Source organism: Silurus meridionalis, chromosome 1 (genome assembly GCF_014805685.1).
Source record: "Silurus meridionalis isolate SWU-2019-XX chromosome 1, ASM1480568v1, whole genome shotgun sequence".
NCBI classification, from domain to species: domain Eukaryota; kingdom Metazoa; phylum Chordata; class Actinopteri; order Siluriformes; family Siluridae; genus Silurus; species Silurus meridionalis.
Window position 1 is genome coordinate 2074356 of NC_060884.1, and position 23903 is coordinate 2098258.

The window sequence follows — 23903 nt, forward strand, 5'->3', positions numbered from 1 at the left end:
CTCTTCTTGACTCATTTTGTTTTGATTCTCTTTGTCTTGTCTCTTCTCATCTTGTCTCTTTCCGTTTCAGCTAATTCTCTGCGTTACATTTCATCCAGTCTCATCTAGACTCTGCTTGTCTTGCCTCCTCGTTTTCACTTTTCTCTTCTCTTCTCTTCTCTTCTCTTCTCTTCTCTTCTCTTCTCTTCTCTTCTCTTCTCTTCTCTTCTCTTCTCTTCTCTTCACATCACATCAACAAGTAAACCCCACACTCATCTCTTTTTTTGCATCACACTCTGTCCTGCGATATCAAACCGAACAGCTGAGCAAAAAGGATTCATACATTCACCATGTGCAAGTCATTGAATAACGGCAGCATCTGGACATCTGTGTGGGGAGAAAACTCTGAAAAGAGAAGAGAAGAGAAGAGAAGAGAAGAGAAGAGAAGAGAAGAGAAGAGAAGAGAAGAGAAGAGGAAATGTTTCCCTCCAGATGAGACACCTCTGGAGATGATGTACCTCTAGATGATATAGGATCGCACGTCTGGGCAAAATTAAATGCATGTGATCCATATGCATAAGATTGCTTTCTTCATGTGTGTGTGTGTGTGTGTGTGTGTGAAAGAGAGAGAGGGGGGTACAGATGCTCTTGTTGATCCTCCCGCCTGCAAATGTGTGCATACACACCACTCAGGAGCGAGATACACAGATTTGTAATTGTGTTGCTAGCTCCTCATTAGTGTGTGTGTGTGTGTGTGTGTGTGTGTGTGTGTGTGTGTGTGTGTGAAGCTCTCATCACGGCTAGCTGCGTCATTAACGGAGGCTGGGCCTCTCCACACGCAGCCCGAATGTCAGCCGTACCTCGGTCATTTGTAACATAATAAGTGCGAGTACAATGAGAGCAATGCAAGTCCATGGGGGAGGAGGACGAGTGTGTGTGTGTGTGTGTGTGTGTGTGTGTGTGTGTGTGTGTGTGTGTTGGTGGGGGATATGCAAGGCTTTAAGGCTTTTTTTTTTAAGAAAAAACAAGCTTGATCAGAAAGTATAATGAGCCACCCCAGAAAAAATAGGAAGCGGGTGAAGATGAGCTCCCTGGAGACGGAGGCGAAACAAATGAACGCCGCCATTTGGATTTAATTATTATTTTTCTATTAGCGAGACGAAAAAGGAGAAGAGGTGTCCATCAAGCGGCGGAGCTGCGAGCGTACACTTATTGATTTCTCTCGTCCCTCACCACCATGGACACCCCCCCCCCCCCGCCCCCCCGCCATTCTACCACTGTTCTCTCCTTTTCTGTTGCCCTGCACGTGGGGAATTCAAAAATTTAATCATCTTAGTTTACCACGTCCCCAATTCTATTAAAAAACACCAACCTTCCAGCACCAGAGGAGGCACTTCATTTCAAATGACACAAATACCCCCTCTCTCTCTCTCTCTCTCTCTCTATCTCTCTCTCTCTGCCTGTAATATGTAAACGGGTGTCTTTACACAAATTGCTGGCCTGAGGTTTTGTCTGCCGTTTTTTCTCTCCTTTTTTTGGAGTGTAATTGAATTCTGCTTGTCTTCCTTTAGCCAGATGTGAAATTACTAGACTGAGAGTTAATAATTGTAAAAGAGACAATTGGTCGAGCTTATTAATCTGTGTTTAAGAGCAGATAAATAGGAGTGTGTGTGTGTGTGTGTGTGTGTGTGTGTGTGTGTGTGTGTGTGTGTGTGTTCTACCCTCGGCTGAATGCAAAACAATTATTTAGATGCTGCACGTGCACATGCTCGTGCTTGTGCTCGTGTTCATACTCAGACTTGTGCTAAGACTCGTGTTCCTACTTGTGTTTCATACTCATAGTCATACATATCTTCATCTTCATCCTCATCCTCATCCTCACCCTCATACTTATCTTCATCTTTATCCTTATCTTCATCTTCATCTTCATCCTCATACTCATAGTTATTTTTACCCTCATATGTATCTTCATCTTCATCCTTATCTTCATCTTCATCCTTATCTTCATCCTCATAGTCATCCTCACCCTCATACTTATCTTCATCTTTATCCTTATCTTCATCTTCATCCTCATACTCATAGTCATCCTCACCCTCATACGTATCTTCATCTTCATTCTTATCTTCATCTTCATCCTCACCTTTATACTCATCCTCACCTTCAGCCTCATCCTCTCCTTTATACTCATCCTCACCCTCATCTTCATTCTTATGCTCATCATCATCTTTATCCTTATCTTCATCTTCATACTCATACTCACCCTCATATTTTTCTTCATCTTCATTCTTATCCTCATTCTCACCTCTATACTAATCCTCATCCTCACCCTCATCTTCATACTTATCCTCAGCCTCACCTTTATACTCATCCTCACCCTCAACCTCATCCACACCTTCATTCTTATCCTCATCTTCATCTTCTTTCTTATCTTCATCCTGATTCTTATCCTTATTTCTAATACTCGTACCCATACTTGTGCCCATTCCTATACCTTTATATCTGTTCATACTCATAATCACACTAATACTCATATCCATACCCGTGCTTGTGTTCGTACCCGTGCCTGTGTTCGTACCCGTGCTTGTGTTCGTACCCGTGTTTGTGTTCGTACCCGTGCTTGTGTTCGTACCCGTGCTTGTGCTCGTACCCCTCGCCTGTGTTCGTACCCGTGTTTGTGTTCGTACCCGTGCCTGTGTTCGTACCCGTGTTTGTGTTCGTACCCGTGTTTGTGCTCGTACCCGTGTTTGTGTTCGTACCCGTGCTTGTGTTCGTACCCGTGCTTGTGCTCGTACCCGTGCTTGTGCTCGTACCCGTGTTTGTGCTCGTTCCCGTGCTTGTGTTCGTACCCGTGCCTGTGTTCGTACCCGTGCCTGTGTTCGTACCCGTGCTTGTGCTCGTACCCGTGCTTGTGCTCGTACCCGTGTTTGTGTTCGTACCCGTGCTTGTGTTCGTACCCGCTTGTGTTCGCACTGCCTGTGTTCGTACCCGTGCCTGTGTTCGTACCCGTGCTTGTGTTCGTACCCGTGTTTGTGCTCGTACCCGTGCTTGTGTTTGTACCCGTGCCTGTTTTCGTACCCGTGTTTGTGCTCGTACCCGTGCTTGTGTTCGTACCCGTGCCTGTGTTCGTACCCGTGCCTGTGTTCGTACCCGTGTTTGTGTTCGTACCCGTGTTTGTGTTCGTACCCGTGCTTGTGTTCGTACCCGTGCTTGTGCTCGTACCCGTGTTTGTGCTCGTACCCGTGCTTGTGTTAGTACCTGTGCCTGTGATCGTACCCGTGTTTGTGTTCGTACCCGTGCCTGTGTTCGTACCCGTGCCTGTGTTCGTACCCGTGCTTGTGCTCGTACCCGTGCTTGTGCTCGTACCCGTGTTTGTGTTCGTACCCGTGCTTGTGTTCGTACCCGTGCCTGTGTTCGTACCCGTGCCTGTGTTCGTACCCGTGCTTGTGCTCGTACCCGTGCTGTGTTCGTACCCGTGCCTGTGTTCGTACCCGTGTTTGTGTTCGTACCCGTGTTTGTGCTCGTACCGTGTTTGTGTTCGACCCGTGTTTGTGCTCGCACCGTGTTTGTGTTCGTACCCGTGTTTGTGCTCGTTCCGTGCTTGTGTTCGTACCCGTGCCTGTGTTCGTACCCGTGCTTGTGTTCGTACCCGTGTTTGTGCTCGTACCCGTGCTTGTGTTCGTACCCGTGCTTGTGTTCGTACCCGTGCTTGTGCTCGTACCCGTGCCTGTGCTCGCACCGTGCCTGTGCTCGCACCGTGTTTGTGTTCGTACCCGTGCTTGTGTTCGTACCCGTGCCTGTGCTCGTACCCGTGCCTGTGTTCGTACCCGTGTTTGTGTTCGTACCCGTGCTTGTGTTAGTACCTGTGCCTGTGATCGTACCCGTGTTTGTGCTCGTAACCGTGCCTGTTTTCGTACCTGTGTTTGTGCTCGTACCCGTGCCTGTTTTCGTACCCGTGTTTGTGCTCGTACCCGTGTTTGTGCTCGTACCCGTACCTACACTGGTGCTGGATGATGTACTTGACGCCCTAAACAGACTCTTTTCCGTTAAGTATTCACACTGTTTGCTCGTCTGTCAGCGTCGCTATTTGTCTCCATAAATAAGAGATGACCTTTAAATGTTTACATAATTTATACAGCTATAAATACTTAATATATCATAGTGAGGAGGAGCAGGAGAGAACGACTGATTGGGGAACATGAGCTGAAATGAGATGAGAAGACGAAAAATAAGAAATGAGAGGAAAAACAAAAAAACTGAAGAATGAACGAACGGGACGAAGAAGATGTAGGGCGAAGAATGAACAGGAAGAAGAAAAAAGCGGAAAAAACGAAGGATGACGAGTAATAGGTACAGAAAGAAAGAAAGAAAGAAAGAAAGAAAGAAAGAAAGAAAGAAAGAAAGAAAGCAGGGCCGATGTAGATGTAAATAGAAAAAGGAAATCATAAAAAAATTCAGTGCAGGGAAAGAAAGGTACAGGAAGTAACAAAAAGAGAAACGTGGAAGGAAGAAGAACGAACAGAAAGAAAAGAAGAAAGGAACGGAAGAAAAGAAGAAAGGAAAGAAAGAAAAGCAGTCACACAGAAAATGCTAGCTGTTGCTTTAACATCCCCGAGGCCTCATGGGAGTTCAGCAATGTTGATGATTTCTCTGACCTTTGACCTTTTCGGTCAGAGACGTTCGCTGGCATCCGTGAAGAAACGGTAGCCAGAGCGAGTGCAAAGTTTTAGCGATCGCTCGCACGCGTGCGCGCGTGTGTGTGTGTGTGTGTATGAGGCGTCCATTACGCTGTCTGTGCAGGGAACAATGGGCTCTGATCAAAATGGTGGGGATGAGGTAAACAGTCAGGAAGTGATAGAGTCATAGAGTGAACCACACGGGGGGATAATCACGTGAGGCACTGTGTGTGTGTGTGTGTGTGTGTGTGTGTGTGTGTGTGTGTGTGTGTGTGTGAGTGTGGGGGGTGACAGAACACTGACATCAGCCCTTAGTCATTCTTTCTCTCTATCTCTGTCTCTCTTCGACACACTTACACACACTCACACACACACACACACACACACACACACACACACTTGTGTGCGCTCTCTTGGGGCGAGGAGTCATTAGTGCCAGGAAAATAGAAAATCTTGTCGTGGCTACAAATCAAACATGTTTCCAGAAAGCAATGAGTCGATGCATAAAGAAAAAAAAGCATCTCCATGATCTTCATCAACATCATCATCTTCATCATCATCAGCAGCAGCAGCAGTTTTATTATTATTATTATTATTATTATTATTATTATTATTTATTTTTATTAATTTGTATTTTTTGCTCCGGAGAACACGTTTATATGTGTCTCTCTTATCTTAATAATCACCCACTCGTTTATCTGATCACGTGACATCAGCGGCACGATGAAGTCCAGAGTCAACTTTCCCATCAGACATCAGCACGAGGAGATCAAATGTTCTGTGATGGTTTTATGCTTGTTAATGGTAGGAGGAAACAATCAAATAAAACAGGGGAGGAGCAAAAAATGGATAGCTAGATAGATCAACAGACAGACAGACAGACAGACAGACTGACAGACAGACAGACAGACAGACTGACAGACAGACAGACAGACAGACAGACAGACAGACTGGTTGCACTCAGAACTGGATGTTTTCTGTTTTTCGGGACACTCGCTATAAACTCTGGAGATTTCCACCTGCGGTCATATGTTTCGTCGTATGTTTCTGAAATCACCACGAATCCGAGGACTACAAGTGATCAAGATCTTCCGTTCCTCGTTAAGCTTCTGCTACACGACTGGATGATTGTTTACGCAGAAGACTGGGAGTTCAGGTGATCCCAAGAACGAACCTTCGCCACTTTCCTGCCTACGACCAACAATCAGTTTCCTCGCCTGCCAAAGTAGAACAGTCATAAACGATATAAAAGCCTGCTCCTCCTCTTCCTCCTCTTCCTCCTCTCCCCTCGCCTCCTTCAGCGATTTATCAGAATACGCATCGATGCAGCGAGAGAAAGAAACATTAACGGGATTAATAATGAAGGCGACAGGAGCGTCGCAGGAACGCAGAATGCGTCGGGGCAAATGAGATCTGTCAAGCAGCCGCGCAAACAGATCGGCTTCGGGCCTAAGAAAAGAAAAGGAGGGACGAAGACGGAGAGAAAAAAAACACGGCGGCTCGGAGATTAGCGCTCGGCTTTCATTTTAATAAGCAGGACTATTTATTTCAGCGGTGGCTGCGTGAACGCCAGGAAATCTCTGATGCTGTCCAACGGAAACGACGCATTAAAACAACATTTCTGCATTTCTGGTTCGACGTGTCGCAGCGGTCGAGGGGAAGAAACAGCGGGCTGCCCACCTGTTTACCGTTCGCTTTAAATAGAACGATCCGTTCATCTATCGATGCATCAGACCAAAGAGAAAAAGCAGAGAAAGGAGAAGGAGGAGAAGAAGACGAGTGTGCAGGGCGTCTGAAGGCATGCTGTACAGCGGGTTTTTATTTCAAACACATGCTTTCGCCCTTATTATTAGACCTGTGTGAAACGGCCCACTTCCTCTCCACCTGCCCCAGGATGCCCCGGCTTGTGTATCAGCCCTGGCTTTGGGCTCTTTCGCTTCTCAAGGAGTCCCACAGCCACACAGAAGAAAGAGTAACCTGAGAACGACCTGCCGCGGAGCAGGAGGAGGAGCAGGAGGAGGAGGAGGAGGAGAAGGTTTGGTGGTGCTTCATTCCAATTCCCCAGCTGAAGCAAAAACATAAAGGCAGATGGATCACCTCTGTTACAGTCACAAACAATTCAGGGAATAAAAACACGTCTAATGCCAACTGGTGGTTTGGCGTTAATTGGTAGAAAGATAGAGAGATAGAAAGAGAGAGAGATAGAGAGAAAAAGGAAAGAGGAAGTAAAAGTAGTTGAGGAGAATCAGCAGGTATAGAAATAAGATAATGTGCAATGAGAGGAGATAAACCAAGAGGATTGAAATGACTCGAGAGAAAAAAGAAAGAAAGAAAGAAAGAAAGAAAGAAAGAAAGAAAGAAAGAAAGAAAGAAAGAAAGATAGATCAAACAGAAAAGAAGGAGATACTGTACATTAATAAAAGCTTACATCATAGAAGATTGCAGGATGACTGTCTCTCTTCCTCTCTCACTGTGTCTCTTTATTTTTGTGTGTGTGTCTCTCTCTCTCAACTGTGTCCATCTCTGCATCTTTCTTGCTATGGGTCCCTTTCTGTCTCTCTCTGTTTCTCTTTGATCCTCTCTGTTACTCTGTGTCTCTCTTTAGCTATAAGTCTCTCTTTGTTCCTCTCTGTTTCTCTCTGTCTCTCTTGCTATGTGTCCTTGTCTCTTTCTGTCCCTCTCTTGCTATATCTCTCTGTCTCTCTCTGTCCCTTTTTCTCTCTGTCTCTATCTTGCTATGTGTCCCTCTCTGACTTTGTCTGTTTCTTTTCTCTATCTATCCTCTCTGGCTCTCTCTTTCTAGGAGTTTCTCTCTGTCTCTTTTTGCGATGTGTTACTGTCTCTCTCTCTCTGTGTCCCTCTTGCTATGTGTCTCTGTCCTTCTCTGTCCTTATCTATATCTCTGCCTCTCTCTCTCTCTCTCTCTCTCTCTCTCTCTCTCTCTCTCTCTCTCTCTCTCTCTCTCTTAACTGTGCCTCTCTCTGTCTTTTCATCCTTCTCTCTCTCTCTCTCTCTCTCTCTGTCTCTCTCTCTCTCTCTCTCTCTCTCTCTCTCTCTCTCTCTCTCTCTCTCTCACCTGTGTCCCTCTCTGCTCCTCTCTTACTCCATGTCTCTCTTTTGTCTGTCTCTTTCTTTCTATCTCTCTGTCTCTCTCTTGTTTTGTCTCCCCTTTCTCTGTGGTTGTAATGGTCAGCTACATCAGGGTGGTATTTGTGGTGCTCTCAGTCTGCTGTGATTAGAAGTTTGAAGTATGTGTGTGTGTGTGTGTGTGTGTGTGTGTGTGTGTGTGTGTGTGTGTGTGTGTGTGTGTATGTGAGTGTATGTGTGTGTGTGTGTGTGTGTGTGTGTGTGTGTGTGTGTGTGTGTGTGTGTGTGTGTGTGTGTGTATGTGTGTGTGTGTGTGTGTGTGTGTGTGTGTATGTGAGTGTATGTGTGTGTTTGTGTGTGTGTGTGTGTGTGTGTGTGTGTGTGTGTTTCGATCTTTATAGAGATTAAATGGTAGAAATATCGAACAGTTTGAACATTATGCGCATATTTGGCATCGCACCAATTAGCTGCTTTAATAATTATTTTAATAGAAGGAAATCCAAGAATAGTAAGACAGATATGTGTGTGTGTGTGTGTGTGTGTGTGTGTGTGTGTGTGTGTGTGTGTGTGTATGTGTGTGTTTATCCCACATGAGCCATCCATCTCCACACAGCAGGGTGGTTTTGGGTGGAGCGCACACATAATCACAGCAGTCCCTGTGTGCACCAGGAGGTCTGGCAAATACTAAACAGTGTTTAAGTAGTGGCCTATTTACCTGTGTGTGTGTGTGTGTGTGTGTGTGTGTGTGTGTGTGTGTGTGTGTGTGTGTATGTGTGTGTGTGTGTGTCAAAGAGATAGAGAGACACAGTTTAAGTTTTTGAAAATGTGATGAGTGTAATGAGTGTGATTAGTGTGAAGAGTGTAATTAGTGTGATGAGTGTGATTAGTGTGAAGAGTGTAATTAGTGTGATGAGTGTGATTAGTGTGATGAGTGTGATTAGTGTGAAGAGTGTAATTAGTGTGATGAGTGTGATTAGTGTGAAGAGTGTAATTAGTGTGATGAGTGTAATGAGTGTGATGAGTGTGATTAGTGTGAAGAGTGTAATTAGTGTGATGAGTGTGATTAGTGTGAAGAGTGTAATTAGTGTGATGAGTGTGATTAGTGTGAAGAGTGTAATTAGTGTGATGAGTGTAATGAGTGTGATGAGTGTGATGAGTGTGAAGAGTGTAATTAGTGTGATGAGTGTGATGAATGTGCTGAGTGTGATGAGTGTAATTAGTGTGATGAGTGTGATTAGTGTGAAGAGTGTAATTAGTGTGATGAGTGTGATTAGTGTGAAGAGTGTAATTAGTGTGATGAGTGTGATGAATGTGCTGAGTGTGATGAGTGTGATGAGTGTAATTAGTGTGATGAGTGTGATTAGTGTGAAGAGTGTAATTAGTGTGATGAGTGTGATTAGTGTGAAGAGTGTAATTAGTGTGATGAGTGTGATTAGTGTGAAGAGTGTAATTAGTGTGATGAGTGTGATGAATGTGCTGAGTGTGATGAGTGTGATGAGTGTAATTAGTGTGATGAGTGTGATTAGTGTGAAGAGTGTAATTAGTGTGATGAGTGTAATCAGTGTGATGAGTGTGATGAGTGTAATGAATGTGATGAGTGTAATTAGTGATGAGTGTGATGAGTGTGATAAGTGTAATTCGTGTGATAAATGTGATGAGTGTGATGTGTGTAAATAGTGTGATGAGTGTGATAAGTGTGATGAGTGTGATGAGTGTGATGAGTGTAATTAGTGTAATAAGTGTGATAAATGTGATGAGTGTAATAAGTGTGATGAGTGTAATTAGTGTGATGAGTGTGATGAATGTGCTGAGTGTAATCAGTGTGATGAGTGTAATCAGTGTGATGAGTGTGATGAGTGTAATTAGTGTAATAAGTGTGATAAATGTGATGAGTGTGATAAGTGTAATTCGTGTGATAAATGTGATGAGTGTGATGTGTGTAAATAGTGTGATGAGTGTGATAAGTGTGATGAGTGTGATGATTGTAATTAATGTGATTGGTGTGATGAATGTAATTAGTGTGATGAGTGTGATGAATGTAATTAGTGTGATGAATGTGACAAGTGTAATGAGTGTAATAAATGTGATGAGTGTGATGATTGTAATTAATGTGATTGGTGTGATGAATGTAATTAGTGTGATGAGTGTAATTAATGTGATTAATGTGATTGGTGTGATGAATGTAATTAGTGTGATGAGTGTAATGAATGTGATGAGTGTGATGAATGTAATTAGTGTGATGAATGTGATGAGTGTAATTAGTGTGATGAATGTGATGAGTGTGATGAATGTGCTAAGTGTAATCAGTGTGATGAGTGTAATTAGTGTGATGAGTGTGATGATTGTAATTAATGTGATTGGTGTGATGAATGTAATTAGTGTGATGAGTGTAATGAATGTGATGAGTGTGATGAATGTAATTAGTGTGATGAGTGTGATGAGTGTGATGAACACTGGGAGTGAACATGTAAGTGTGGTGTGTTGGTGTTTGTGTGTTTATGTGTGTTTGGCAGTGAACATGTGACCTTGTGCTTATCGCTTGCTGTAAAAGCACCAGTCCAGAGTGGAAGAACTGGAGAATGTGGAGACTCGGTGGGGTTGGCGTGGGAAAGCTTCAGTGAGCGAGTGTGGCAGCAGAAAAAAAGAAAAGAGAAGGAAAAAGCAAAGTGGGCTCCAGGCATTCCTGTGTGATTACCACATGTGTGGAAAAAAGGAGGCCAGACATTCCTTCTGCTGTATCTGAAGCTCGCTGACTTCTGGCCCTGATCCCTTCTTCTTCCCTTCTTCATTAAAAAAAACATCAGGGTTTTATTTGTTCCCTCTCTGTGAACATTGTGTAGGCTGTTGTGTTTTCTTCAAAGCATGTGTTCCTGCAGAGGAGCGCACTCTCGCTTTCACACCACACACCTACAAGCTCAGAGAGAGAGAGAGAGAGAGAGAGAGAGAGAGAGAGAGAGAGAGAGAGAGAATACAAACAACATTAAACAAAACACTGCTAAATGTCTGTTTCACACACACACACACACACACACACACACACACACACACACACACACAGCCCTGATAATCCATGACCAGGAGCCCAACACATTCCCCAATCACTCTGAAAACCATGTGACGCAAAACTGTGCAGATTAGCACTCATGTTTCTGTAAGTATGTCAAGGAAGGAAAAATAAGAAAGAAAGAAAGAAGAAAGAAAGAAAGAAAGAAAGAAAGAAAGAAAGAAAGAAGAAAGAAAGAAAGAGTGAAATAACAGTGCAGAAATTAAAGCAAAATTGATCATTAACAATGTAACAAATAAGAAAGAAAGAAAGAAAGAAAGAAAGAAAGAAAGAAAGAAAGAAAGAAAGAAAGAAGAAAGAAAGAAAGAGGAAAGAAATAATTAATTAAAAGCAAAGAAAGAAAAAACTGGCAAGGAACAAAGCAGCTAGAAAGAAAGAAAGAAAGAAAGAAAGAAAGAAAGAAAGAAAGAAAGAAAGAAAGAAAGAAAGAAAGAAAGAAATTAAAAATAGAATAGATGGAAGCAGAAATGAAAGAAAAAAAAAAAAAAAGATAGAAACTTAACAATCCAAAAAAAATTGCCCGGAAAGGAGAAAAAGGTGATCAGACTAACTTTGAGGACATCTCAGCAGCTTTGAGGTCACTGCTGCAGAGCTTTAGAGGAGCTGAGGAGCAGAGAGATGGACAGATCAGAGTGCAGGACGGCTTTGTGGGTTAAAGCGTTTCTGCTGCAGTGAAAACCCTGAACCCTGAAACGGGTTGTGACCCCAGCCCTAACATGTGGACTCCCCACACACACACACACACACACTCGGCGTGCACATCATTAGCGTGGTGACGGTGATCTGGGCTTGTATGCGTCTCGGTGTAGGTTATTGCATTAGGATTCGAATACAATAGCGCTGATGTTTATTATTCTAATGAATGTCTCATTATCACATCTGCAGCATTTCTAATTAACTCAGTGATGGGGTAAATACCATGTGGCTCCATGCGAGCACAAAGCCAAAGAGCAGCAGTGTGTGTGTGTGTGTGTCTATATATATATATATATATATATATATATATATATATATATATATATATATATATATATATATATATATATATATACTATATATATATATGTGTGTGCGTGTGTATATGTCTGGAGGAAGCAGCGCGACCCACAGCGCCCTCTGGTGGCAAAAAAAAACTAATCGAACTCACTGTGGCTGTGCGAAAATGTTTGCCCCCCATTACTCCTTAAATTATTATCCAGAGTAACAAATTAAAAGTTTTACAGCATGTTTAACATCGAATCGGGGTTTGTAATTAAAGGTTAAGGGCCTTGCTCAAGGGCCCTGGATTTGTGGTACTGGGATTTTAACCCAATCAGAAGTCCAGTATCTTATCCACTGAGATACCCAGCCCACAACACTCACAATATATTTACATTAATGGCATTTGGCAGGAACTTTTATTCAAACCAACAAGTTAGTGGCTTTGCTTAAAGGCCCAAACCTGGTGGTCCTGGGACTTGAATCCATGACCTACTGATCAGAAGTCCAACATCTTACCCACTAAGCTACCCCTTCCCACAATACTCACAATACACACAAATATATATCAGAAAAGCTAAAATAATATTGTAATGATTTATAGTGCGGTTTTATATTTATATTATCTAATCGCACAACTTCTAAAAGGCATAATGGATTTTACAGCTGTAATCATTTCAAACTGCTGATATAATATTATATTTTTATTATATATTTTGGTTGGTTTGTAGTCTAAGACGTCTTTTGGTCACCTGCCTTTTTTATCAGTGTGTGAATTGTTTTTCACACACTGATAAAAAATGCACATAATGTTTTGTATGGAATAAATACATTTTCAACAAACAGGCTCTCATAAAGCCTGTCCCAGGAAAGAATGACCTAGAGCTACCTCTGCTGCAGAAGATAAGAATTACCAGTGTCAAAAAACACTGATCACATAAATGCTTCTCAGAGTTCAAGTGGCAGACACACCTTCTCCTTTATTGTTTTTTCTTTATTTTTTATATTTTCAACATTGTACATTGATACTGAAGACACTCAAACTATGAAAGAACACATGTGGAACTATGTAGTAGGCATCTGGAATGGTTTTCAGTTCACAGGTGTGCTTTGTCACGTGTTCATTTGAGCATCTTAATGCACTTTAGCTTATCAGTTGTCTTGCACAGAGGAAAAAGTGAGTACAGAGTCAATAGCGCTATTAGTGCTACTGGACCTACTGTACAAATCCATATTATGGCAAGAAACACTCAGTTAAGAAAAAGAGAAAAAAATCCATCAATTCTTTAAGACATGAAGGTCAGTAAATTAAATGTATCCCCAAGTGCAGTCTCCGAAACGATCCAATGCTATGAAGAAACAGGCTTTCATGAAGACCGTCCCTGGAAAGCAAGACCAAGAGCTACCTCTGCTGCATAAGATATGTTTATTGGAATGACCAGCTTTAGAAACCACCGATTTACATAAATGCTTTTCGGAGTTTAAGTGGCAGACATATTTCAACATCTACTCTTCAGAGGAAACTGCGTGAGTCAGACCTTCACGGCCGAATTACGGGATAGGAACCATTACTTCAGAACAACAACAAGCAGAAGAGACTAACTTGGGGCAAGAAATACAAGGAATGGACATTAGATCAAATTGGAAATTTTTGGTTCTAACTGCCGTGTGAATGGACGGTTCCTAAATATGTGGTTCTCACTGGGAAGCATGGAAAGGAAGGAACAGTGGTGAAACAGAGACATGGTCGTGGGGAGCGATGGCTGGTCCGTGTGGTCCGATCCAACAGACGAGCTCCTGTAGCTGAAACTGCTGAAGAAGATGTTGATCCTCGACAGATTAGGACTGTTTTATCAGCAAAAGGTGGAAAAACACAATATTATTCATAATGTTCTGGCTGATCAGCGTATATCAGGAGGTGCTTTATTTTCTCGTCACATGCACAGAAATGTTTTGGTCGCAAACCCCAGCAATGTTAGGAAGCACAGAGCACAGGGTCAACCATGATACAGTGCTCCTGGGGGGCCTTGCTCTAGTACCCAAGAGTGGGGCTTGAACCCACAATATGCTGATTAGTAGCCCAGTGGCACTTACCCTCTTATTTTTTTAAGATATATCAAATAAAAATGTTATATGCCATTTGGCAGCTGCTCTAATTCATACAACTGATCAGCAGAGTGGTTAAGGGCCTTGCTCAGGGGCCCCAGGAATGGTAGCTTGGTGATTTGAGATCATGATCTTCAGATCCAAACTACAATGCCATAACCATCAAGCCTACCATATATACGCATTTATATAAATTTAAAACTGTCTTAACCCTGCCGCTCCCTTTATTGCCTCACACAAACTTTTTATTCCGTCTTGAAAACATAAAGGCTCAAAATTCGCCGATTCTGATTGGACGCTGGAGTGACGTATAGGCGGGCCGCGTGCCATTCCGCGCTCTTCTATTGGCCGGACCGCGCGTCAATCAACGGTTACAAGATGGCGTCGCTGCTCTTGTTTCCTAAAGGAAGAGCCGCGCGGGTCACGTGACCTTGGCCTATATCAACACACGGAGCGCCATTAAGGCTTAAAAGCAGACGGACGGGAGATCCGTAGGTGAGACTCTGATGTGAGGTTTATCGCTTTTTTGGAGACGAAAAGTCGGACGCGGAGTAACGGAGGAAGAAGTCTGAGAGCTCCAGAGCCCGCTGGGGGGTTGATATTTGTCGCGGGGGGAAAGGAAGTGAACGGGGGGTGCAGAGTTGCTGATTGTTAGCTCGGTAAAGACAGAAATACACGCGGTGTTTTTTAGGGTTTTATTGCAAGATGTCGTTGATGTGCAGTAGAAGATATTGTTGATTTGTTGTAACATGAACATGATTGTGTTTATTCTCTTGTGAGGTGTGTTGCTTGATGTCAGGCCCTGGTTCAGTTCATGCAGGGAACAATAAAGAAGGGATATTACAATATAATCGGATGATTTGAGATCATGTTTGTTTGTCTGTAGATTAATAAATAAATCAGGACGGAAGTGGGATTGAGTGATGACATTCCGTGTTTGGAAATCGGGCCCTGATTATATTTTGTGGACGAGACCAGGCCTGGACGGGGTGAGGGACATTTTGTGAAGGACGCTGACTTTAAATAATACAAATAATATAAATAAATACAAAGGAGGTGATTTAAACACTAGATTCCGGGTTTCAGCTCTTCATGGGGTGTTTAAACACAACTAGCACAGGATGTGACACTTTTTTTTTACACGGAAGTGTGTTTGTGTTTGTGTGTGTTGACATCAAGCTTTGTAATATCCCACACCCGTGTGTGTGTGTGTGTGTGTGTGTGTGTGTGTGTGTGTGTGTGTGTGTGTGTGTGTGTGTGTGTTATGATGCAATTTCAGGGGAAAATGCACCGAATGAAGCAAGCGGTAAACGGTGCCCGATGACGTCACTCGTCTCATTTGCATACTAATTAATATTCCAAACAATTTGTATATCAAAGGAGTGTAAGTTGCGATTTGCTAGAATGTGTTTGGATTTCGATCGTTTGCATTCGAACTGAACACGTCGATCCTGGAGACTCCTTTCGTTCACGTCTGTTAGTCTACTAAAAATTTCGAAGCTATCGGATTATATTATTAGTTTACAGCTTATAGTAGTAATTTTTTATTTTTTTTGGTAGAGAAACGATGACCTGTTTGGGGCGATCCGGCCGAATAAAGTGTGTTTTATAGCTTGGGGAAGAAACGAATTGATTGGGGAGCATCAGTGGTGGTCAGTGATTGTTGGGGAAACGGTGGAGGTGATTGGCTGTTGGAGTAATGGTGGTCAGTGATTGGCTGTTGGAGTAATGGTGGTCAGTGATTGGCTGTATAGTGGTGGTTGATGATTGTTGGAGAATGGTGGAGGTGATTGGTTGGTTTATGTTATGATGGTAGTCAGTGATTGCCTATGGGGTAATGGTGATGATCAGTGGCTGGTTGTTTGGGGTAAGTAATGTCCAGTAGCTGTAATGCAGGACAGTTTTAAAAACTCTTGAGGTCTAAACATGGCCTTGAAGAAGGTTCCGGAAGCGACCGAGCCAAACTCCGAGTGCTGGAAGCGGTTCAGAGCTGATTTTTCATCTCGTCAGCATGGTCATTAGAGAAAGGTTTCTGCTTTCCTACAGTGCGGAGGTTAAACTTGAAGTCAGCAGCGTTTGTGTTTTGTAAAGTAGGTAGAAGAAGTTTAACCTGCAGGAGCTGGTGCTATTTTGATACCAGAGTGTAGTGGGTATTTATAGAGCAGCTGATGGTGGGTCCGGTGGTTAGCATTGAAGGGAAAGGTGAAGTTGTCATGAGCATATGTTGATTTAAATAAAACACTGTTCCTCTGTTCATACGGCTTAAAACATAACGTCACAGAAGGTTGTTGATGAGATCTCGAAGACAGTGTGGTGTTTGTGTCTCACTGACTGAGTCATCAGTGCAGAATGGCTGTAAACTGAAATCTTGTATTGAGGCTGCTGGTGGTTTAAACACTGTTTTATTACGGTTATTAATAAAAATATTCCAACATTAATAGAAAACCAACGCAACTGGACTCCGAATGCGGCTGTAGGATTGGAGCCGGTTAGGGATGTATGAGACGCCGTGAGCGCTGGTGTCGATGGAACGTGAAGGTTTGAAAGCTGATTTGTGTACAGACAAGGAGCACTAAAGCGCCGCTGCACTTAAAGGTAGAGGTTTTACTAAAGGCGAAGACGAACAGTAGGGCATTATGGGTGATAACGAAACCCTACGCTGAAGACATGTTGAAGTTTTGTTCCCGAGCTGTTTTTTTTTTTTTTTTTTTTTTTTTTTAAATTTATTTATTTTTTTTTATTTAATAAAAATGTGCATTATTTTTGTAATTATTTATTTATTTATTTGCGCTCCTCTTTCAGTGCTCTTCAACGATGGATTCGAATTCCAAGCCTCGCCGGCTGCCATTCACAGTCTCCAGCTCTTCATCTCTGTCCTCCCCCACGTCCTTCTCCTCCTCTTCCTCGGCTCTGAGTGCCGGCCGGCTCTACGGCAGAGGGACTGTGCTGGGGAGCGAGCGCTTCGGCCGGGGCGCCGTGGGAAAGCTGGACTCGGACTGCCAGGTAGGGACTGAATCCAGGTGCAGGTAGGGAACGTCTAGTAGGTTAGGCTAGTGTACATTTAGATCATTTCTTATGGGTATCACACGAAAAGTGCTGTTTTTCTTTCTTTCTTTCTTTCTCCATAATTCAGCTATTAAAATATATTATGGTAAACAATTTATCATATTTATGACCTTTCAATTATAATAAAAAATTTATTTGCTTGGTAGCAGCCACGATTTCCTCTAATTCACTGATTAAATGTTGGCGTTTTGACAATACCCTCCCTCCTCTATGGAGATGTAGATCTTCCACCAAATCCAGCCCATGTATATAAGCATATCTTCACGGAGCATCGCTGAGCCGGGTTCAGATCCCTGAGTTCAATTGAAGGCAAAACTTCAAAGGTGTCCTGTACAATCATGAGAAGAACCACATGTTGAAATTCGGGTGTCCCGATACTTTTGGCCGCACCGTGCGTCTACATGCAGGAATGGCTTTTAAAGCGTCTGACGTCTAGCCTGTGAACACGGCGCCTTTGTTTGCTTGGACTTCAGATCGACGAAGATGGGGAGCGTGTCGTCGGCGTACTGCCGCGAGCAGGGATAATTATAAGGATCGAGGCAGGACTGTCATCGGAGCGTGTTGTGAAAGTTCAGGGTGTGCGAGTTCATTTCTCTGCTCGGTTTTGAGTCCTACTGAACACCTGTCAGCTATTTTTGTCATTTGCATGAACCTCCTTTGAACTCTGTGTCCTTTTTTGCGTGCAAGTCACGTGTTCCCACGGCAGCACAGCGTTAACAGTGTTCGTCACGGGGGCACAGGGATTTATTTTTTACATTTTATTTATTTATTTTTATGCCGGCAGAGCGCCATCACGACTTGTTTTTAGTTCTATTTTTAGACTCGTTTCCCACTATTTTAAAATAGCCTGCTATTCTGCTGCTTCTAAGAAGCACACGAGAGCCGAAGCTAATCGAGCCGCCGGGAGTCGAGAGCGAACATGTGTAACGCACAAAATAATCAAATCAGTAGTTTGTGGCGCGCAAGTTTGGTATGCGCTTTTTTTTTTTTTTTTTTGAGCATCTCGTTCCACATCTGCTGTTTTATAAGAAGCTCCACTCTTCTGGGAAGATGTTCCACTAGATTTTGTGGAGATTTGTGAAATCCACAAGTGCCACAGAGCAGTCAGGTGTGGAAAAAAAAAAATCTTCAGAAACATGTTCAGTAGGTTTTATAGCAGGAGACCAAAATCCGACCCATGGAAAGCAGATGTTTATGGAGCTGGTTTTGTGCATCAGAGAGACTGGTTAAGGAAACACCTGCGGTTATCATGCAAATGAGAGCAGAACAACATTTTGCAGCATTAAACGGATAAAAACTACAGAATGTTGTTGCAAAAGCCGCTGTGATATGTGAGGAATAAAACATTTGGAGGGGTTTTTATAAGGGGGGTTTATCTGGCAACCTTATTGTTGATTTTTGTTTTTTGTTACTTCTCAGAGCCATTCCCGTATTCCGGGTTCCAGCAGGGATTACGGCTCATCTGAGAGCTGCCACTCCAGATGGAAGATGTCCATGCCTCTCTCCTCATCCTCTGCGTCGTCTTCGCTGTGTGACCGCCCGTGGGTGGGGTCCGCTTACGGAGGAAGAAGCAAACCTGTAAATACACAACCTCGTTTGTTTGTTCTTGGAGGATTCGTTCACTGGCTGCTCAGAGTTATTTTACTGCATTGAATGCAAATCCGGGTCACGCCTTAATTCCTTCTGTCTTTCTTTCTTTCTCTCCCTTGTTTTTTCACGTGTGCTCAGGTGGAGTCGGAGAGAGGATCAGGTTCGTACTCCAGTTTCCTCGGTTCAGCTCAAGACGACGAGTCGAAACGAGCCAAGCTTTCGTACACGAACAGATCAGCCTACAGCAGAACCTCAACATCTACAGCCAGCAGCACCTACACAGGAGGCACGTCTGGCAACCGAACACTTTTATTTATAATACATGTAACTAATGTACACTATTCACACCCGAGCATGAAATTTTGAACATTTCATTCCACATTTCATCTCCATTTACTGTTCTATTAACCTCCACTCTTCTGGGAAGATGTTCCTGGAGATTTTGTAGAGATCTGCTCAGCCATACGGGTGGTAGTAAAGTCAGGTACTGATGAAGGCGAGGTGAAGAGGCCTGGGGTCAGCACTCGCATTCATTCATGTCCAGTTAGCATCTATAGCAGGAGATCTTCCATTAAATCCAACCCATGTAAAGCAGATCTTCATGGCTGGAACAGGTTTTGGTCTCCTAGTTCATGTGAAAATGTGAAAATCCTACAAAATCTTAAGATGACCTATACAATTGTATGCCTCCTAATTTGTGGTCCAAATGTTCTGTTAGAAATCTCTAAAACTGGAGACTCCTTCCAATCTGGCCAATCAGATTTAAATATTCATCAGTGCGATGTCATCAGGGGAAATGACGGTATTCTAAAATCAAGTTTTCATAAAACTCTTTTAGATTCTTTGTGGAAGTCCAGCCTTAGCCCTCTGTCCCGGTCCTCTTCATCTTCCTCGTCTTCATCAGACGATCTGTGGGCTCGCCGGGATGTGGAGAAGAGGACCGAGCCGGGTCTGTCTGGTCTGGGAGAGAGCAGCTGCTGGTCCACGCCGCTGACCTCCTCACTGTGTGCGTATAGCTGTATATATTCGATTCGGAGCATCTCCCGAGCTACGTGTAATATTTACTGTCTTGTGTTTCAGATCGCCCAGAGCGCGTGACCTCCACGTACGCCCAGGGAGCCCGACCCAAAGAGAGTCTGTACTCCTCATCCCGCAGGGAGAGCAGCACCTCCTCAAGCCGTCGTTTTGTCCCGTCTTCACAAAGGCTGGTCTCTGACTACCAACCCAGTCCCCGTCTCTCCCGGGACTCGTCGCGATTCTCCACCCCCCAATCTGACCCGTTCTCCTTGTCCTCCTGGAGCTTATCCCCTTACACACCTCTATCAGCACGGAGCTCTAGCCCTCCTCCGTCTAGCCATGCTCCTGTGCCAAACCCCTCCTCCGAGAGCGGCGACTCGGACGGCAGAAGTACAACCAGACGTCTGTTGTCTCGTCTGTTTTCTAGGCGCTCCAGCCAGGAGTCGAGCTCTGCCTCCGGATCAGGTTCAGCCTCAAGGTCCTTCGACTCTGGGCCTGAGGAGGTTCCTCCGTGCGAACCCCAGGTTCCGCCCAGAGAGCGGGAGACCGCCGAGACGGAGCTGAGAAGCTCCTGGCTGAGCTGGAACCGCTGCAACCCTCTGTTCTCGCGCCGCAGGAGAGAGGGACGAGACGAGAGCGCTCGCATGGACGCCCACTCGTCCGCGCACATCCCTCTCGGCAGTCCTGAAGGTGGACAGCAAAATTCCAGTCAGGAAGAAAAAGCGGACGAAGACGAAGAGGACGAAGAAGACGACGTGTCTGAGGGAGCCACGGCCGCTCCTCAAAACAGAACTTCTGGACTCTCCTCCCTCCTGCAGGATGCTGCACGTATCCCTGCTCGGAACCCTGGGATCACCCGGGTCATGACCAGCCCCCTGTTCCGGATGCCGCAGAACGTGATTATAGGATTGGATGCGGCGGTGGATGGACAGAATCAGGCCGAGGCCCAAGGGAAAGAGAAGCCTGCTCCTTCTAGAGATCCAGAGAAGCTCCGGAAGATTCAGGAGAGGTCAGAATGTCTTAACTTGTAGCGTATATTCTTTTTAAAGAGCTCACCGATTTTGTCTGACTCATTAACCGCGTTCTCCGTTTCGGTCGGTAGCCTGCTGCTGGAGGACTCGGACGAAGACGAAGGGGATCTTTGCAGGATCTGTCAGATGGGAGAGACTTCAAGCTCAAACCCTCTCATAGAACCATGCAGGTGCACAGGCAGCCTGCAGTACGTTCACCAGGACTGCATCAAGAAGTGGCTCCGTTCCAAGATCAGCTCCGGTCAGTTCTCCTGATGTCTAGACATCAATTTTTCATTCTGACTCGGTCTTTATTTATTTTTCGGGGATTTAAATCCCGGTCCTGAAAACCCTCACCCGTATAATAGTCACGTCTCATGCTGTAACTGCTCCCAAATGTGTCCTGAGTTATCAAGGTGAGAGCAGAGATTTATGTGCTTCTGTGATCATGGTTTTGTGTGTGACTTGTTGGTTCTGCAGGCTCAACCCTGGAGGCCATCACTACATGTGAGCTGTGCAAGGAGAAGCTCCACCTAAACATTGAGAACTTCGACATTAACGAGCTTTACAGGTCTCACGAGCGGGTAAGAGGAAGCACAGGACTGCAGTGAAGCTTCTGCTCTTCACATCTCTAAACGCTAAGATGAACTGAACTGTGTGTGTGTGTTAGTCGGAGTACGAGTTCATCAGCTGTGGCCTTTACCTGGTGGTGCTGCTGCATCTGTGTGAGCAGAGGTTCTCCGATGTTCTTGGTGCGGTCAATGAAGCCGGGGTGAGCACCTTCTCTCGTTCCTCCACATTTAACACGTGTTTGTTTGTTTATTTTATTTATTTTTTTGTTTTATTTTGTTTTATATAAAATATGAATGTTTGTATTTTACCAAATCAGAGTCATGTTTTCCTCCTCTCTCGCTCAGTTTTTCAACTTGGCGAGAACTCTTCACGAACACATGGACAATCTTGAAAGTACGTTTTTTATTTTGATTGGGTACATTTTCTGAAATTAATAAATAATCCTTATTAGATTTGGGGGTAAGTACCATTTCAACATCAAACACTTGCAATGGAAAATAATCAGCAATAGGAGGCGATAGCATGTTTTATTCCTCTTATGCCACAGTGGTTAGGCAGCGATTTGATTTATTTAAAAAGACCTGTAATTTTTATCCATTTACGGTTGCACTGTTGCGTTATAGACGTAATAATAAAGATCAATCGATTCATTGGTTTTGCAGATTGTTTTTCACCGATTATATGATCTCTGGAACTATTAGCCATCTGCAAAAATCCATTCCGATAGTTTTTCCTGGCTTCCAGTCCGCTGTCATTACGAGAGTGACCTCTAGAGGTGGATCACTTACACCACATGCTGTTTGCTTTTACATGCGAGACTGCACGCTGCACGGAGAGCGCTATGTTATATTGTATTTATTAATATATTTATTTCATTTAGCACATTTTCATGGTTTAGTACAAGTGCCAATGACTGAGCTGTTACTATAGAAACCATGACTTATTAGCGCAAGAGCATTATAATTAAAGGTTGAAAGATGGATTTTGCTGAAAAACCAAACCCTTCATGTAAAATAGTACTGTTTAGTCACATTAAAAAAATAAATGTAATTTCAACGCTCTGAACTTTTGTGTAGATATTTAACGATTGGTCATTTTCAGCACGTCTGTTTGAATGTGTGAGAGGGTAAAGCTTTAGTCAGATTCCATTTGTAACGTTACCTGACATTAATACGTTCTTCAGAAGCATGGGTTTTGATATAATTTACTATAATATGGATAAAAAGAATTGTTTTTGTTGAGTCAATTTTACTTTTGCGCACTGTGAACATGTGAGGTACAGCACGCAGTATTGTATGAACAAATAGCATGTGATTTCAATGATTCGCCTCTAGAGGCCGCTCTTGTGCTGTCATGACTGCAAACCTCAATGGATTTTTGCACATGGTTCCAGCGATCAACTATCGATGGCGACCAATTGGCAAAACCAACAAATCTGTCGACCTCGAATTTATAGTTCAAGGTGGTGCAGGAAATTTCGGGACTAGGAGTTGAGACCCCGGGATGTTTGGGCTTACGAACCCATTAATTCTACTACTTTTTACTGTTTCATTATATCAAGTTTGCACTGGTTTCCACAAAACCAATTTCCAGGGAATGGCAACTGGACTCCTAGTTCCAAAATTTTCATTTTCCCGCTCCACCCTGTAAATTCGATTCTGAGAAGATGCAGTGGTATAACTCGCGCGTTAAAAATGGGATTTTTCATTCCTGCATGCAATTTATATTATTTTGCATTTTATTATACGAATTTGATTGCATTTGTTCCGTCTTGCCTTCACTCAGACTCTTACACCGAATCCGACGAAGACGATACACAGGACAACAGGCCGTCCATCGATTTCGGTGACCTAGAGGATGAAGAGTTGGAGGAGGAGGAGTTTTAATCATTGCTATGACAACGGCTCTATTTCCTGTCAAATGGGGCTGTAAAAATACTGTCCACAGCCCTGGACGAGGGCCTTTACAATATGCAGATACACCCGTCTCAGGGGTGTGTGTCAGAGTGTGTGTGTGTGTGTCAGTGTGTCACCTTCCCTTAGGATTTTTGATTGAGAATTTTTATTTTTCCGTTCGTTTCGCATCTAAATAAATGTCGAGCGCATTGCAAAACATTAGAGTGAGACGTGAAGGACTTCGAGGCGTGTCGCTTGCTGTGAGCACTCGCATGCACGCTGAACGGGATGAGGGCGGGGCTAAGGGTTGGGCTGTGGGCGGGGCTTTGGATCGAGCCAGCTACGTGCGATCGTTAGCGAGGCAAATGTTAACCAGTGTAGGTGTTTAAGGTGATGAGATTTTGAAATTAATAATTAAAGATGGTTGGAAAAAATTAATCCCCATTTCTTCGTTTTTATTGTTGGTTTGTTTTTGTTTAGTTTATTCATGACACGGATTCGTTTTAAAGAGTTCGAAGCGAGAGTGCGAGCGCATGGTCGGCTGTTCCGTTGTCCGTCTAAACGTTGTTTTTGAAAATGGGGAGAGGGGGGAAAAGGTCGTTCGTCCTGCTTACACATTTTTCTCGATTATTACAATAAAAAGTTTTGGATGTACGGAGGTACATCACACGCATTCCGCTGCCTTCTTTCATAAACACTCAAACCTGCTCTGACCTTAACGTTTCTATACACCACTGATCACATGATCTGTTTATTTCTGCCAGGAAGTCCATATATGGGTGAAGAGTTTTTTTGGTTTGAAGCCACAGGATTGAAACGTATAACTTGATTTTATTATAAAGTGTATATTCAATGATACTGTAAA

General features: G+C 43.6%; 1 protein-coding gene across 4 annotated transcripts; it reads left to right on the forward strand.

The window, feature by feature from the left end:
* The first annotated feature begins 14246 nt into the window (after window positions 1-14246).
* marchf7 (membrane-associated ring finger (C3HC4) 7) lies at window positions 14247-23711 on the forward strand. Of its 4 annotated transcripts, none has more exons than XM_046847234.1 (11): window positions 14247-14382; window positions 16690-16890; window positions 18373-18531; window positions 18682-18829; window positions 19382-19549; window positions 19624-20569; window positions 20663-20832; window positions 21051-21154; window positions 21241-21342; window positions 21488-21536; window positions 22929-23711. In XM_046847234.1, exons 2-11 carry the CDS (start codon window positions 16702-16704, stop codon window positions 23027-23029), a joined length of 2136 nt encoding a protein of 711 aa, XP_046703190.1. In that variant the 5' UTR covers window positions 14247-14382; window positions 16690-16701; the 3' UTR covers window positions 23030-23711. The 4 variants fall into 4 exon arrangements, with proteins under 4 accessions (XP_046703190.1, XP_046703209.1, XP_046703200.1 ...); XM_046847253.1 differs by having other exon boundaries at window positions 14259-14395; XM_046847244.1 differs by lacking the exon at window positions 14247-14382 and adding an exon at window positions 14402-14546.
* Window positions 23712-23903: the final 192 nt, after the last annotated feature.

Coding starts and splice junctions, on each gene's coding strand:
- marchf7 (XM_046847234.1), top strand. CDS start 16,702: ATGGATTCGAATTCCAAGCCTCGCCGGCTGCCATTCACAGTCTCCAGC. Junction 20,570..20,662: donor CTCCGGAAGATTCAGGAGAG/GTCAGAATGTCT, acceptor TTCGGTCGGTAG/CCTGCTGCTGGAGGACTCGG. Junction 21,343..21,487: donor GTGCGGTCAATGAAGCCGGG/GTGAGCACCTTC, acceptor TCTCTCGCTCAG/TTTTTCAACTTGGCGAGAAC.